Genomic DNA, 17,971 nt, shown 5'->3' on the forward strand with positions numbered 1-17,971 from the left:
CGTAATCTTGAGTTTCAATGAGCCATTGGAGTGAGAGGCAGACGAAGCATTCGCTCTCGGTTGCCGGCTCCTTTGGCCCTGTGCGGGACTTTGACCCATGGCACTGTCTGGTTCTCTACATCGAATACAGTCATACTTCAACAATGAAGCTCGATTTAACAAAATTCACGATGTAACAAACTATTTTCATTTCCTGACTATAGTTCTGTTGCAAATGTGCATTTCCTTTTTTGATTTAACAATGCTATTTCGTGACAGAATTTCAATCAACCAAGTTTTCAGCCTTTTCGAGCATGTACTTCTAGCCTGTATGGCTAGCAAATCTATTGGAAAACTACAAAATTGTTGGCCGACGCAAAAGTTATTTCGAGTGTCCTTCCACATGAAACACTTGAACAGCAAAAAAGCCATCAAAGTGCGCGTGCTGGCACGGGGCGTTGTAGGCAGAACACACTGCTGCACCATTTGTCGCGTTGGTGAACCACTTGTGGAGGCCACAGGGCGCGCTCACAGCACTCTGAGAAACACAAGAGCTGGCAATTCCGTCTGTGCAAGGGGGACGGGGAGGTAGTGAACCTGTGGTAACGTGATCAAGCACACGCCAGGGGCAAGTGGGAAGGGCAGGCAGGAGCACTTATCTGCCCTCTCTCCCTAGCGCACGCGTCTTCTCCTCACATGTGACCCATGCAGTGTATCTTGGAGGCAACATGCGGCAAGTGCAAAACGCGAGCCGAGACGGCTGGTGCTTTGATGCGCATTGGGTTCCTGTGCCCCTCGTGTTGGCAGTCGCATAATCTCAAGTTTCCGAGACACGGCGAGAAGTGTTCACTCGCATTTTGACAGCAAGTTCGTGGTCTTTGAGTGAGATCTGTTCAAGTTTGCCTACGGGCACATGAGACCGATAAAACTACGAAACTTACTTCGTGTAGTTGGCTTTCTGATATATCATCATCAATGCTCCGCCTTTCTGGCAAAACTTTTTTTTTTTTTTTTGCTCAGGATGAGTATTTATATTTTTTTACAATGGATGGATGGATGGATGAATGGGTGGGTGGGTGGGTGGGTGTCCCCTTTGGAACAAGGTGGGTTGCACCACCAAGTTCTTGTTATTATATTGCCTAATGTCCTACCTATGTAAAAAAAGAAAAAAAGAAAAGGAACCAAACTTTCTGAACCCCTGTTGGGAACTTTGCTTTTGTACGCTTCCGTTGTTTGTTGTACAGTCGACTCCCAATAATTCGAAGCCGCTTAATTGGAATTTTCGGTTAATTAGAAGTGAAGTGCTGGTCCCATCAGTTTTGCATGTAATCCTATAGAAGAAATCGCTCGATAATTCGAAGTCCTCATCCAGTAATATTGTTTAATTGGAAGTTAATTTTCAGCCGGGGTCCTCGAGGTGACCGTCATTCTTTGGTAGAATGTGCAATTTTTCAAGTGTTGCAACAGTTCCGTGCTCCGCGTTAATGTCATCGCCACCGCAGCTGCCCGCAACGCCATCCTTCTTGGAGCGGCGCGATTATTCATTGCTACGGCTGCCGTGGCCTCCGCGATCAACTCCGGCGGGAGGCGAAGCGGCTCCCGCCGGAGGCCACGCGCGGCTGCCACGCATGGCCGGACCGGAGCTGATCGCGGAGGCCACGCGGGTGCCATAGGTGCACGCAGCGCTGCATACTGGCAGTGGCGAGATTGTGCGAGATTAGTCTTGCAGCGTGCGCAGCATATGTCGAGGCGTGTGTTGTCGAGCGCCTTTGTGCGGGAAGCTCGTAGGCTAGGTTGTTCCACGAGTGATTCAGAATTGACTGTACCTAGTCGCGCAGTTTATAGCCATGGCAAACCGTGGCTCTTATCGCATGCTCGACCTGGCAACGAAAGTCGAGGTTTTGAAGGAAGTTGAGAAGGGACGTGCTGCCAAACAAGACACAGCGCGCAAGTACGGGATCAAGCCGAACACGCTCTCTAACTACATCAAGAACAAGCGCACAATAATGGATGCATTTGAGAACGACAAGTTCAAGACTTCTCGGAAGCGAATGCGCACCGGCGCTTACCCAGAGTTGGAGAAGGCTCTGCTGGTTTGGATTAGGGAGGCCAGGAGCAACAAACTTCCTCTCAGCGGAGACATCGTTGCGATGAAAGTCCGAACGCTTGCAGCAATGTTGGGGATCGATGACATCGTTTCATCAGATGGATGGCTGACGCGCTTTAAAGATCGCCATGACCTGGTTTTCAAGAGCGTGTGTGGTGAAAAGGCGTCCGTTAACAAGGAAACATGCGCCACGTGGAAGGACGGAAAGCTGCGTGAATATCTCGCCGAATACAGACCAAAAGACATCTTCAATGCAGATGAGACTGCACTCTTCTATCGGCTTCTACCAGAGAAGACCCTGACATTCAAGGACGACGACTGTGCTGGGGGCAAACGCAGCAAGAAGAGAGTGTCGGTGCTGATCGCGGCAAACATGACTGGCACGGAACAATGTCGGTTACTTGTGATCGGGAAAGCCGCGAAGCCGAGATGTTTTAAAGGCGTGAAGACGCTGCCTGTGGACTGTGAGGCGAACAAAAAAGCGTGGATGACGGCCGAAATCTTCAAGAGCTGGATAAGCAAATTGAACCGCAAGTTTTCTGCTTCGAACCGCAAGGTGTTGTTCCTTGTCGATCACTGCAGTGCTCACGTGAATGCGCCAGCCTTGAGTGCAATACGCCTCGCATTTTTGCCTGCAAACACAACGGCTGTTTTGCAGCCAATGGACCAAGGCATTATCAAGAATGTTAAAGTCCTGTACAGGCGGCACCTCCTAGAGCACATGATTTTGTGTATGGATAGCTCCACAAAGTACGAGGTGAGCCTGCTTAGTGCCATCCACATGTTGGCGCAAGCATGGGATCGTGTGAAGCAAGAAACAATCGCAAACTGCTTCAGGGCTTGCGGTTTTGTGGCAGCTTCTTCGGAGGATGCCTCTGAAATTTCAGCGGAGGAAGCGTCAACAAGCGAGCTTGACGGCACTGATTTTGGTGATGCTCTCGGGGACGTCAATTTTGAAGATTACGTCGCCGTAGACAAGGCGGTCGAAACGTGCGGTGCGCTGACGGATCGCGAAATTGTAGAGATTATTCGGCCCCAGGAAGCGACCCAGGAAAGCGATGATGACGTTGAAGGCGAGCCGCAACCTAAGGCTGCCGATGTAGCTGCAGGCCTTGCTCTTGCGGAGTGCTTCTTTGCCGCTGAAGGTAACGCGGAAGAAGCGTTCCGCCACATCTACAGCCTGCAGAATTTGCTTTCAGCAGCGCGATTCGGCAAGAAGAAGCAAAGCAAGATGACCGACTATTTTTCTTAGAGAAAATACTCGATTTCGCCACAAATAAAGTGCTGTTTTTTGTGTTTTGTGCTTAATTGGAAGTTCGTTTAATTCGCAGTTTTTTGCGGTCCCCGTGAACTTCGTATTAACGGGAGTCGACTGTATCCATACTTCTACCAATCTTCCAAACGCCTCTCCAAGGACTTCAAGAAGGCCAGAGGTGCCTAAATCGACTGCTGGGCAGATATCTTCACATTCTAATAAAACGTGCTCATTGTTAATTTTTGGGCACCATCTGATGATGGCTGTAGGTAATAGGCATGGTCAGCCATGGCGTACGAGTTTTACAGCAGTGCGTAACACAATGCACGCAAATCTTTGACGCCGTGAGCCACGTCAATGCATTGCTCTCGCTGTGATCTGCACCGCAGGCTCCTAACTATGCTATTGTGGCCCAAACTACTTGCGACTTCTTTGCAAGTGCTTACTGACAAGATACTATCCACCAGAAATGCTTTGGAAATTTGGGAAGTTGTTCTTACTGCTGAAACTATAAAGCCTCGAATTAACAGAATTCATAATTTAACAAAAATTTTTCCCTGCAAGTACAACTTTGTCGTGTATAGGTTTGACTGTATATCAAATTATTTGAACATTCGCTATTCAATTTGGTGATATTCAAGTATTCATTGCACCCCGATTTTGTGTGGTCAATTTTGCGTAATCATTAGTGTTGTGCTGCACTAGCATTTGTGCACTTTTTTCTGAGTTTCCTTTGGCTTCCAGTTGTATTTACACTTAACTGACATGTGAAACCGCTCTTCCTGCCTTTCTCTTTGCCAGCCCGGACAACTGGCAGTACTACAAGCAGTACCTGGACAGTGTGGACAAGCTGCAGGCTTCTGGCTGGACGCCCGAGGAAACCAGCACAGAGTGAGTCGTTCGATTGCATCAACAGCTGCAGCTGCCATTGTCTCGGGTGTGCTCCCGATGGTGCCTCGGTTGCGTTCTTCAACATTTGGCCAGTTCTTGTTTCGTCAAAATTTCGCTTGCTGTGCACTTTTGTTGTCAAATGAAATCACGGGGTTTTTTTTTTTTTTTTTTTTTCAAAGCAACACATGCACTTTGAAAGACGCTGCAGGGGAGAGACATTGTGCAAAAATATTTCTACCAACGTTCTTACACTTCATGTGACTCAGAGTTGGAGAAATTTTGTATGCACATGCCTAAAGATGTGTAAAATGCAAGTATTGAGGCCTTATTGTATTTCCAACAGTTTTGCTTGTCTGCTTTTCAGAAAGTTGCTAATCGATGTTCTAGATGATAACAGCAGAAATTAAAAACTTTTTATTAAATATTAAATGTAAAGAAAACCTATTTCTTGAGCTTCATTGCAATTATTCGTCCATAAAAAGCAAAATATGCTATCTTATAGCACTCCTATGTCTGGTATGAAGCCCAAACCCTGAACAAGGGACTGCATCTTTCCCACTTTCAAGAATCACTGAAAGATAGCTAGGTATGATATTGAAAAACCAGAAGAGATATTCGAGACTAGGGATTAAATTCTATATTCTGCATAAATTTCATTGATTTAGCTTTCTCGTTAATGAAAGTAGTATATTTCTGGCGCATTCCCTCTTAAGATGTGAAAGAGCCAAAGAAGAAAATGATGAAACTATTGAAGGGCATTGGTTTGCATGAGTCACTGAACAGTTTTGAACACTAGATGAAGCAGTTGCACAAGTTCATTGCATCTAAGGGAAGAATTCTGTATAGGTGTTTATAGTTTGGGCACGTTAGAAAAAATTCTTGCTACTTTTGGGTCCTGTCTTGTGTACATATATCAGCGGTCATTCGGGTTTGTTATGAAGTGTTGGAAATGCATGTGAAGCTTGCAAAATTTCAGAGAGTGTTCAGTGTAGCTGTAAAGTCGGCATTTCCATGTTTGCTGTAATGAAGTGTGACCAAAATTGCTACCATCGGGAGTCTGAAGCCTTGGCAGACTGCATGATGCTTGCACGCCAATCAGGCTAGAGTGGCAGTTTGTGTGCATTTGTACCTTGACAGCTCTTGCGCTGCGTTTGCTCGCAGTGACAGTGATGGCGAGGAGCTGTGCCCGGCGGCTGACCACACGTACGCACTAGCCTTGGACTTCATAGAGTCTCTCAAGGAGAGCTGCAAGAAAGGCGGACTGCTCCGAGGTCCTTGCATGGCTCACGTTGCGGTCATGATCAGGGAGAAGGCCAGTCCGGAAGTACTCGGTGAGCAAGAGCAGGCCTGCCCAGACAATGCTTCCCTGTATGCAAAACTGAGTTTCTGCTGACCGCTTTTGGCGTCTCATCCTGTTTAAAAAGGAGCTGCTTAAGGAAGCGCAAGACAACTTAAGGGTGTGCTACCAGCACAAATGCGATTGAGAAAGGCATAGACCAGAACACCCCTTACACGTTAGTCGGTCGCCTGGTGTGGAGCCCTAACTAAACGTGCAAGCTGGAACAATGTTTAGGGGACATGAAGTGGCAATAGCTGAAGCAAAGGAATGGGTTCTGGTTGCCCTAATTGGTTCACATTTCATTCGTCCATGATAGCACGTGATGTGAAGCTGTGAACAGCAAAATTGGTAAGGATGCAAATGTACAGTGTATCCTGTTGTGGATAAATGAAATGCAAATTGGAAAGCTTAATGGCGACCACATGCACGTGATGTTCAAGTAGCAGAGACTAGTGATAAGTTTGACCGTCACGGAGGCCAACCGGTTACCGTCGCTCATGTGGCCTGTTTATGGCCAGTATGAAATGTACGCTTACCGCCTGAAAGTCTGCCCGGTGGCTTCCACTGGTCACCATGATTGCATAAGAACATGGCAGCACCCAGGCAAGTACAGCAGAATTCCTCTAATACATTTTGCATGAGACAGTGAGAAAAAAATGTAATATCCGAGAAACTTTTTATGCGAACATGCTGTTAAAATCACCCGATCATGCTGGAGTACAGGCACAATATGTTTGTGTCTTTAATTTCTTTAGATGAAGGAGCACTATCTCAAAATCCCAGAAAAAACTACTGTCAAACCTCACAGTGCCCAAATAATTCAATTTAATAACTTTTCTACGACCAGCGTCTGTCTTGTTTCTTCTGTGTTGTGACATATGACGCAGTATGTAGTCACGTGGGAGCTGGACAGTGCATTGTTTTGACATTCACTCTGGCTCGCTCAGTCGTCCACTCCAGCTCTGATCACTTATGACCATCTATAGTGCAGGACCGGGTACAGTGCGGTCTTTTCTGACTCCAGCTTATCCTTCCGCGGAACTCTTTGTATATGCATACTGCTTACGTGCAGCCACGCGAGACAAAATGCTGGTTATAATGTGGTTGCCGGAAAATCCCACAGACAAGCGAGGCAGCGAGCATGCTTCTCAATGAGGGGTGCCGGCCAAAGGGGGAGTGACGAGGACGATGCGTAAGAGGAGGAGGAGGAGACGTGGAGCAAGTGAACAAGGTGGAAAAAAACTTCTGCGGCAGCATGCTGGCCCAGAGGGCAGGAAGGGGTTGCCTAGGAAACGGAGAAGCATTGTGCTCCGGCCGCTTGCCAGCTGTGTGCGGAAAGTAAACACAGTTGCCAACTGAAATTTTGTTTTTCACTCAGGGTCGCAAAAATGTCACAATCATTGGGCATGTGGGAAAAACTAATTTTGACGGTAAAGCCGTTTTTCTTTTTCCCCGACTACTCTAGCACCGCTGAAAAATTGATGAGGCCACAAGTGCGTTTTGGATTCTCCTGTCGCAGTGCACATCGTTATGAAGTGCAGATATTGTGCATGCAACCTTGACTCTGCAACGCTATCAGTTTAAACTGTGTACTGAAAATTGATCATGCGCTTCGGACTGTTGTCCACACGTGAGCTTTCACCGTTTCTACCAGTACATGAACATGCCAACTTTTCCTGTATGCATTCGCAGCATTTGCTGGCTGATCGCCCATGAACCCTGCTTCACGTGTGCTGCTGTTAGTGCAGCCTGTGTGCATAATTTTTTATGAGATCAACGCATACGTATTCGTCTATGGCTACGAACATATCTGAAGGACGATCTTCCCATATCAGCGTGCCGCCAGACACCTTTGCTGGCTGGGCCTAACCAGCGGCATTTCATCTGGAGTCGGCGGACGTTTCGGTTTGATGCAGAGTCAACGAAATGCTTCGCAGTGGCTGTACAGCACTTAGAAAAACACAGGAACCACCTCGCTAGTAAAAGTGAGGGCACATTCTGCTCATGTGCTGTGATTTGCAGACACATGCAGCTGCTTGGTCTACATGTCTCGCACATAGTACACACGTTTGAAAATTTTAGTTTGTTATATAGTGGGTAAATTCAAGACTCTAGCGACTTACGCTATAAGCAATCTATGCTGTATGCTGCTACGTCGGCCATTAGGAGTAGCGGAACACAAGTGACCTAGGCTTGACTTCTTTATCCCTGATACCTTTTTTCATTAAGCACGATACTCTTTATATTTTTCTTTTAATTACAGTAGAACCTCATTGATATGTTCCCTTTTCGTAGTTTTCCAGCAGCGTTTGTGATCGAGAACATAAGAAATGACCCAATAAGTCACGCTTCTTCTTTACCTGTTGGTACATTTCCAGAAAACACAATCATCCAGCACTAACGTTTAGTACATTGCCAAATCGCGATCATATGGCACATTTTTTGGCCACTGGATCCCTCGTAAGCAAAAAAAGGCGTGAGGTGCTCATGATTGAGAACAGTAGTCGCCGACACGGCAGCTTCCCTATGCACTAGCTCCTCCGTTTCAGGTGAAAATGCTGGCATGCTCTCAGTTGCCTCTTTCGGTCTCAGCAAATCTCCTTGTGGGTCATCGCAAGCCGCATCCGCTGCTATTGCGGCCAACCCTATTGCGATAAACATCTTCGCCTATCCATTATACAGTGCGTGTGGCGCAGTTTTGTTGAAAGCGTACTGCACGCTTTTAATAGGTGATAACCCAAATGCGGCGTCGTTCCCTGCTGCAGCTAGTGCAAAATAAGCGTCATGTTTCGCTCTTGCGGCATTGTATTCTGGTGTCACCCACCAGCTCGATTTCATTTTGGTTTCCCATTGCAGTCTTGAAACACTGCACAATAGGAAAACGACAACACTTGCGTCAGTGTCTCGTGCTGCAACGGTTTGCACCGAGTGAGCACGTCAAAACTTCTTGCCAAAATGCGTCGCTTGAAGAAACTGCTGACCCAGGTCTAATTCGAGGAGTGCAAACATAATGTTGCTGAAGCTGCAAAAACGAAAATGTGCAGCTCAGTCTACTCAGGCCCCACCAGGTTGGCGCGTGTCGGCACTTAGGCCACATCGATTCTTGCAACGCTTTGTGTTATGCTGATGTGAACTGTAGTTGAATCTGCCATAATTTTTTGTGGCTTCAGATTGTAAGTTTTCTCTGTTAGTACACTTTTTTTCTTCCATTTTTCTCTAGAACGTACAAAAGAAAGAGGTTCTACTTTATACGCCAAAATCGCAATGTGTCATGGCAAAGTGTTGCAGGAATGACAGCATATCGAAAAGGAGTTCTAACATGTACATGTCTGTGAGCCCTTTGCTGAGACCAAGTGTGGCGATGTTACACCCAGGGAAACATATGGACGAGGAACGTATCTGGGCTTTCTGCTGTACATAGACCACCTGCTTTGACCTGAATTAGTTCTTGCTACTTCCTCCCCGTTGTGACAGCGAGAAATAAATTGTAAAATCAGCCTTCACCAAGCCTCATCTCGTGTTAAAGACAAAGGGTTGCCGAGGTTTTGTGGTTAATATTAAAATAAGCTGTTTATACTGTGTTAGGCTCGGCAAAAGTGTTTTTATTTCTACCTACCAAACGATGCCACAGCATTTAGCACTGGCTATGTGGCAAGCTTCCTGAGTGGCAGTGAAGGCACGTGGAACTATATCTAGCATCCTGGTTAAAGCATTGGTCTCACAGCCCGTTCGCAATTTTTTCAGGAATGTGCGACTGTGTTTATTTAGGCAGCAGTGGAAATTTGTCGCCAGTTCTTTTTGCAATGTCATGTTTGCATGGTTGTCCTGTACCACAATGCGTCAGCGCAACCAGCTCTGCCCGCTGGATTACCGTATTTACTCTAACCTAACGTGCACTTTTTTTTTCTGTAAGACGGGTCCAAAAATTGTATGTTCGTTAAAATCGAGTACAATCCTAAATCTGTGTAACCATACTGCCATTGGCATTTCAACATGGCCACCTCGTATGCACTTCGAGTCTAGCTTCTTCCTAGCTTCCTCCATGTGCTGCAGTACGTGTACTTAGGCAATGCTGCCTTTGGCTTAGGTTAGGGCACCGTCCGTCTTCCCGTTGTCTGCGTTTGCTATATCACCATGGAAGTGTCGACTGCAAAGACATGCCGAGTTCATCACGATGCCACAATTAAAAGGAAAGTTGTGACGTGTGCAAAGACAGACAGAAACCTGGCCGCGTCAGTTCCCGAAACTTGCGGGCGGGACTGGCGCAAACAGGAGAGGCATTCTACACCCGCGGCTGCTACGTAGGGCGTGGCTGCGCTGCCTTTATCTTGAAAGTGATCTGTGGCGGAGACAAGAGTCTATGCATCTAGGTGCATCGTGCTGTGTTCTCGGCGCTTAGTTCACGTTGAAGTGAGAGGCCACACAAAGGTAAATTCCGTTGCTCATGCTACTGCACTTCCTCACTCCAGTGCTTAAAAGAGTTTCCGCGGTCATTGAGTGAGATGAGTTCATGCTTGTGTGCGCATGACACCATGCTTGTTAATTTAGTTAGTAAGCGAATGTTTAAAAGTTCATTGTGGCAAATCTTCCATTGTGGCAAATGTGTCAGGACTTACACGTTCCTGCTCTTTCATTTGTCACATGACATCTGCAGCGGACTTGCTGATGGACTTCTTCAAGAGAACAAGCCACAAGCCATCCTGCCTACTAGACCTGTCCTATCTGATCGGCTTATGTTCCTTCGTCAACGAAGATATTGTCAAGGTAGGTATTGTTCACCTCTGGCTTTGTAGAAAAGAAAATCACTGAGACATTTAGTTTTTCATTCATTATTTTTTTGCGACTGTTTTTACACTGAATTGCTTCTGTAAGTCCGCTGAATGTTTTGTCAAGATTCTTCATGCCAGAAGTAGAGCACACTAGTTAGGCTGTACATTTTGGCCAGAATTTCCATGTTTGGTGGTTTTGAGGCAAGTTGGCTACTTTTGGGACAGCTCAGCTACAAGAATTTCAACTTGCATAATTGTCCTGGTTAAAATCCTCCCACATCGGCTAGAAGGTCAGTTTTGGGAAACTGTTCATTGAAATGCCAATCTATTTCGTAGAACATTGTAAGGGCGAATATTTCAACGATGCTTCTAGTCCTAGGATTTTGGCAAAACCGACATGTCCTCAATACCATTTGGTTTCAATTTCTCAGTGGCAACATGCACTCTAAAAATGTTGCTAAAGAAATGTTTTAATTAACTATTAAGACATTGTGATTGATCATAAGTTGTCTGCTTCTTGAGGTAATCCACCTGAGTAGGCTGAATTCCTTTACTTCTTCTACTACTACTACTACTACTACTACTACTACTACTACTACTACTACTACTACTACTACTACTACTACTACTACTACTTCTGCTACTTCTGCTACTTCTACTTCTGCTACTATTTCTGCTCATTCACATCTGTGCTGGCTGGTTCTTGTCTTGAACCATCTGACTCCTTATGCTTTAAGTACATTGACAGTTGTATTTTGGCCTGCTTTTATTCGTGGTGGTTTTTGTGACCTTGTATTTCTGCATTTCTCTTTCCAGCTGGTTGACAGGATGGAAGCATCGCTGAAAGTGGCACTGCCCGACAGTTGGCAAAGGCCTCCCGACGTAAGTGCTGTTACCTGGCCACTCATAAGCTCCTCATTTCTTTGTGACAAATTCAGCACAACTTCAACCTTCATGACTTATGCCCTCATCACACCGGCATTTTTTAACCCTTTCACTGTCACGGACGTACCGGTACGTCTTCGCGTTTCCCCCCCACAGTGTCACTGACGTACTGGTACGTTCTCTATCGTGCGTTCAAAATTTCACACCTGAGCGCAAAGCTGGCGCTCCTGGACTGGCCACGCCATCTGTTGACCCTTTCTACAAGTTTGTATTTTCTCCCCGACCTGTGTTACTACATGTATTGAAGAGTATGGTGCGACTGCCACTCGCCCCTCTCTTTGCTGAGTGGCGCGGTGGCTCCGCGTTCGCTGGATCATGCATCGCGTGCGGGTGGTTATGGGTTCAAGAGTTGTTCTGCCATCTCCGCTGGTTTGAAGGTTTTTATTTTTCTTCTGTCGGCACGTCAAGTTCAGGGGCACGCGCCGTTGCCTCTCTGAAAAGAGTGACTCGATTGCTGCTTTCGATCTCTCAACACATCCTCGCTTCCAACTTGCAGCAGTAAATGTAAAGCCCTTCGAACTTTGTTTTAGCCTTTTTCCATCTCCCTCTGTCTTCTTGATCACACAACGTCCCATTTCTCCCCGCTGTGCGGGTGACTGAAAGCGCATCCTCCCTGCGCGCAGTTACTTTTGGATGGCTGAGCGTGCGAGACCTTCGTCTGCTCATTTTGAGCAGTGGCTCTTCCGATTCAGAATATGAGCCGAGCCCGGATTCGGACTCGGACAGTCTCATGCGAGGAAGATATAAGTTCCGCATCGCCAGATTCGGATGTTGAAGGGATGTTAAAGTCAGGCTGATGATGATGATGATGTTTACTAACAACAGCTGCAGAATACTGAAATGTGCATATTGCATTGACTATGTTCATTCCCTGTTATGCTCGTTCCCTGAAACCAAGCCGACACTGGGGGTGAGTCACGGCCAGAAAGGTCCGACAGTGAAAGGGTTAAGTGCCATTTTGTTGATGGCTTTCAGAATTCTCAAGTTCTATTGTCTCATAGTTCTATTGCTGCAAGGTAGCAAACTTCATGGCCATCGAAATACAGTTAAACTTCGATATAATGCAGTCGGCAAAATCGGCAGTTTGGTTCGTTCTATTGAAATTTGACATTTTATGCAAATGAGTGCAGTCGCCGATCAATTTTTCTTGCACGCAAAGTGGCTGCAGATTTTCCTAATTATCTGGCAATCGAAAAAAGCAAATTTTAATGAGAAAGCAATTCATTTTGATTAATTTGGCAGTCAGTGATGAATGATAGGGCTTTATGCCACGTCGACAATATCTTCACATCCAATACGAATAATTAAGCAAAGCCAGCCACACTTTCGTGTGTGCCCCCGCAGCTGATAGTGTCGCCCCATCATGAAAAGCGCCGGCAACAAAGAGTGAAATATTCTTCTGCCTCTTGCTGCAACGGGTCACTGAAACTCGAGGTTGCGCAACCTCCAATACTAAATGCGTGATCGCATTACCGCGAGCTTGCTCCCCTCCTCCTCTTTCCCGATGCACATGCAGGAAGGTGGCACTCGGGAAGCCACCGCCTTTCTTGTCTTGTCCTTGCACACTTTCACTCGCACCTAAAGCATATAGTGGGTTGGGCGCGATAGGTTCTTATTGCATTTGCACTCTGTACGGAATGTGATGGGGCTCCACTTCGGTGGTCACCCTTGTCGCGCAGCCTGCAATATGAGAGGTGTGCTGGCAAGCAGCCGCTTGTAATTCAATCATTTGACCATCAGTGTCCGCATAATTTCCATTTATTGTTTTGGCATTTCTTTGTGGCAGCAGTGAAATTTCGTTATATTGAATTGCATGCGAACACACTTCGTTATATTGAGGTTTTAAATACATGGGTGTTCTATGGACAAGAGGTTATGGAAAGTTACAGTGAAATCTTGATAAATGGAAATCGCTTAAAAAGAACTGCTGCTTAAATGAACGGCACCCTCATAGTTGGTTGGCTGTGTATTCATGCAGTGCTCTCTGCAATGTCTGCCAGTAAATGGAACTACTGTTAAACAGAACCGATTTCCCTGGTCCCTTGAGGTTCCATATAGTTGTTATATATATTTTGTTATATTGAAGTTTTCATACTGAAATATATTGAAATAACTGTAGTTCATTCATGTTTCACTGAGCCCTTTTGGTGCCACTGTGCTAAGCAACAAGTCTGCATCCCCGAAAGGAACTAGCCCTGAAAAACCATTCTAAATATGTATGTAAAAAGCACATTTTCATTGCTGTAGGGCGTTAATGTCATGATGAACTATTGTATTACCTTTAGTTAACCTGTCGTTACATTCCAGCCTTTTGTGCAAATTTTTGTGCGAAAAGCAATAAGGTTGCCAGTTGCAGGGCTTTTTTTCTTGTTGTGGAACTGACGTCTAATGGTACTGGTGTTTGTTTAGCTGAAGAGATTTTGTTGTCTTGATGTGCATGCTCCTGCAGTTCCTTTTTCATGTACTTGTTTACCGACTGATTGCCTGAGCAATGCAATATGCTATGAAAATAAATACTCTGCTTACTCAAGCCTTAACACTGCCTTGAATCTTGCATGCACCCATTTCTGTGGGTTCAGAGGAAGGAAATAACGTACACGAAAATTCAACACACACCCAACTTTCATTAGTTGATAAAACTACAGGCTTGTGTGAGTATTCAATATTTTCAAATATTTGATTTAATGCAGTCGAACCCACTTATAACGATACCGGTTTTAACAATATGCGGTTAAACCAACGAGAAGCTTCTTCACCGTCAACTTTTGTATGTTTTCCATGGTGAAATAACCTGCTTGCTACAATGCCCCCGTGCCGCATCATTGGATATAACGATGAAGTCTGGCTGCTGGGTGTCTGAGCCAAAAAGTAGTGAAATGCGAAATCCTTGAAAGGAAAAAAAAAGAAAACAAGAAATATGCATTAAGCTTTTGTGTGGATAAAAAGCATCAAGTTAAATTTGCACAAGACAGCATCAACTGTTGGCGCCGTGCAGTCAAAGTCCAGCTTCAGAGCATCGCGATAACGGGCGAACGCGAAGCGCTCCTGCGGCCTCAACAAGCACAAAATTTTAAGTCGACTGAAGCACAGGCGGGAACAAGAACCTGTAAACAAAGTTTCTGTGCAGCCAGAATTGTGTGCCATGTAGAACTCGCATTTTTGCAAGGAAACATCTGCATATAACGGCACTTCGAAAATAAACAGAATGAACCTGTTTCTCTTTTTGAAAGTAAAGAACCAGCTTTTCTTACGTTTGTCAGCATGGGGATATTATGTCAAGGTTTTATGCGGATCCCACAAATATTCGAACTGCTGACTTCAAAATTGTTCGACACAAATTGCTGTTCGCTTTGACTTCAAACCAAAAAATTGATATTCACACATCCCCATAGAAGTAGCATATTGATTATAAAAAACAAAAAACAAATCAACTTTGTGGGTTTATCATCCGTACTCTTGGGACAAAGGAGCGACAACACAGTAGTGCAAACAATCGCAAAGGCATTTATTGCACCTTTCATAGCAACTCGGACTGCTAGCCGAGTTGCTATCCACAAAACATGCTGATGGGCGCGCAACAAATCGCTGAAGTCCGACTCACTGCGACCGGATAGGGAGCGAATATCTTCGCCCCATGCTGGACACTAATGCCTCATCGTTCGCGCATACGGTCATGCGAATGGTGACGTGTTCGACCGATCGTGTTCGTCCATTCTGGTGTAGACCTCGCGAGATGGTCTCGCAAAAGCATGGATTGGCACATGCGCGGAACATCCACGCCGCTTTCCGACCCGGAGCCAAAGAGGAAAAGCATTCTTCTTGTTGTTTTTTTTTTTTCTTGTTCCCCCCCCCCCCGCCCCCCCAAGTAGCCCCGCAGTTCGGTGGCGTTAGCAGAGCAACACTCTCGCCATCTCTCGTACTACCCTGCAAACATACCGACTGCCGCAGTAAAGCCACGTGGCGAAGCCGGACTACAGGAGATGGGAGCTATGTGAGAAAACAACATATCTGGTAACGCGTGAGAGTCGCGCATCCCCACAACTTGGAGAATTAGCCTTCACTGAAAGTAATTTAAATCATACTTTGGTGTGCATTGCCTTGTGGTATTGTTTGTCCGATAGCTTGTTGTCGCTGTCGGTGGACCATAATATGTATGTTGTATTTCTCTGACGTCCATCGCATTTGATATTCCTTTGACAACTTTGTAATCATGACTTGTGAGACACTAATTGCAGAGGATTAGATAAGACCGTTTGTTTGTTCCCACTCCATTTGCGATCAGCCTATTCCACGTGTTTTACTATGCAGGTCAGTGCTATGCAGAGGCATCTGACTATTTGCCAGCTGCGGCACTATTCAAACGATGGCAGCCATCTTTCTCTAGAGGACCGATTACATGTGGTGAGGGAGCTTTTTGCCAGCTACCAGCACGGTCTACAGTTTGGTGAGTGCAGACTGTTTGTTGTCATCTTACTAAAGTTTGTGCGCAAAAACAATGAAAGGGCCAAACTGGAACAGGAACACAAAGACAGGACTCTTTGTGTTTGTATGTTAGCAACTTTTCAGAAACATGAAGATGTAGTTACCTGATTTTTCAAGAATTTTGGTGAAAAGATGCAACAAGAAAAGCAGAAGGGCATCTATGACGATGTATTAGTAATTGCAGCTGAGAATTTAGTTGGGCCTGATTATAGTGAATCCTATGATTTTTGTAAAAGGATTTGCTATAGCGACAATTTGTGCAGTAGAACCTTGTTGATACGTTTTAGAAAGACAAAAAGAAACTCGTACATGTAGTACGCTTCCAACAGCACTACGCCATGCACCCTGCGACGCAGATGGGTGAAGCTATGTATGCAGCGTGCAATTGCCCACGTGGAGATTTGCTGGTACCAGAACTGAGTGCAAGGCAACGTTTTCACATGACACAAGCGGGCGAGTATTGTAGGGAAGCTGCTGCGGTGAGTGGCTACTGTTCTCGATTGCGCGTGCCTCGTACCTTTTCTTGTTTACGGAGGATCTAGTGGCCTGGAAACATATTGCAGTTTGGCGATGTGCTCTACGTTAGTGCCAGAAGATTGTGTTTTTCGGCAATGCATCAGCTGGCAAAGAAGAAGCGTAGCCATACTGGGTCATTTTTTTCATTGTTGTCGCGAACATTATTGCCGGGAAATTGCACGAAATGGGATTATTTCACCGAGGTTCTACTGTATATAAAGTTGAATCAAAAAAGTAGTCTAAACTAAATGCAAGGCAGTCATCAACTAGCCTGAACGGACTGAGTCAAAGCATGAATTGAGTCAACCATGCGAGGTAAACAGCAGCATTGTCATTAATTTTTGTGTGCTCGTGCCTAAAGCACCTAAGGCAATACCTTAGGTGCTTTGGAAATAAGAAAAGTTGCAGTTTCGCCCGAAAGGCGAAGCATCGATTGCGTTAGCAAGTTAGTGGACAGCTATACAAAGTAAGTATAGTAGTTTTATTGGCTGTATAAACTTGTAAACATAGGCATACTAACTAAATCAACAAACATGGTGTCACGGGAGCACAAGAAAACATGAACACATCTCACCCAATAACCACGGAAACTTGCTATGAAAATGCTGGAGTGAGGAAGTGCAGCAGCAGCAGCAGCGAGTTAATTGACCATCGTGCTGTGTCTTGCACTAACACGAACTAAGCTGCGAAAACACAGCACACAGCGGACTCTGTCTCCATAGCAGATGGCTTTCAAGGTAGCGTCACCTGGACACGCACTCGCGGCTACGCATCAGGCGCCGGAATAGAGTGCAATCCCCTCCCTCTCCTTTCTCCGGAGCCATACGCTTGACGAAAGACGGTGTGCTTCCTTCCCACTTCCCTCCCTTGGGTACCCTCGCACGCTTTGACTCGTAAATACGACATACGGTGCACAGCGACGATTTTATCGCCCTTAAACTTTATACGGAACCTCACAGCGACAGCAGAAATATGCCTGGAGTGTCCGTATAATTGCTATCACAATAAAATTTTATTCATGCTGAAGAAAGCAAGTTGCAAGCGCCTGCCATGCCACATCTTACTGATGGGGGTCCTGCAGAAAAGCCTTCCACATGCATCTGGATCACGCATATTCTAACTGCCGAGGAATGCTTTTACAGCTGTATGTCATACACTTTTACATTTTGCATACAGTGAACGTCTGCATTTTCGAACTCTGTGGGAACTGTGAAGACATTGAAAAAATGGGGCAGTCAGAAAAAAGCGAATGCATGCCTTTAACTGCCCTAAAGGGCTCTAATCGCCACAGCCACGTCTTAAATAGCTTTAGAGACCTGCCATTACAATTATTAGGTGCCTCAGTTCTTGTACCGGGACAGGAGCCTACGAGAGTGTGCTTGTATAATTATGGAACACCTCAATACACCGCATATGCTTGACCGCATCAGTGAAGCTGACTTTCGGGCACTGGCATTATGCAGTTACCCTTGCAGTGCTTTTTGCACTTTGACACCATCGACAAGGATGAGCAAAGCAGAGTCAGTGAATTCTTTAAATTAAAAACACACCGAACAGCAAGAAGCTTGATAGCAAAAATTAAAGCTGCTAGGCCTAATAACAGCACAATATGACTACTGCGGCTACCTGCGGATCATCGTGCCAACGTGATGGTTTGAGGCTGCGAGATAAAATGCCAGCAGTGGTGG

The 17,971-nt window shown here is 45.6% G+C and overlaps 1 protein-coding gene across 1 annotated transcript in view; it reads left to right on the top strand.

Moving 5' to 3' along the window:
* LOC142576457 (N-alpha-acetyltransferase 25, NatB auxiliary subunit-like) overlaps nucleotides 1-17,971 on the top strand; it is an 83,703-nt gene that overhangs the window by 21,821 nt on the left and 43,911 nt on the right. Inside the window, exons 7-11 of the mRNA XM_075686595.1 lie at nucleotides 4,143-4,232; nucleotides 5,394-5,563; nucleotides 10,226-10,335; nucleotides 11,157-11,222; nucleotides 15,594-15,729. Of these exons, the coding sequence (XP_075542710.1) occupies nucleotides 4,143-4,232; nucleotides 5,394-5,563; nucleotides 10,226-10,335; nucleotides 11,157-11,222; nucleotides 15,594-15,729 (572 nt within the window). The remainder of the gene's footprint in view (nucleotides 1-4,142; nucleotides 4,233-5,393; nucleotides 5,564-10,225; nucleotides 10,336-11,156; nucleotides 11,223-15,593; nucleotides 15,730-17,971) is intronic.

This window comes from Dermacentor variabilis, chromosome 3 (assembly GCF_050947875.1).
Source record: "Dermacentor variabilis isolate Ectoservices chromosome 3, ASM5094787v1, whole genome shotgun sequence".
NCBI classification, from domain to species: domain Eukaryota; kingdom Metazoa; phylum Arthropoda; class Arachnida; order Ixodida; family Ixodidae; genus Dermacentor; species Dermacentor variabilis.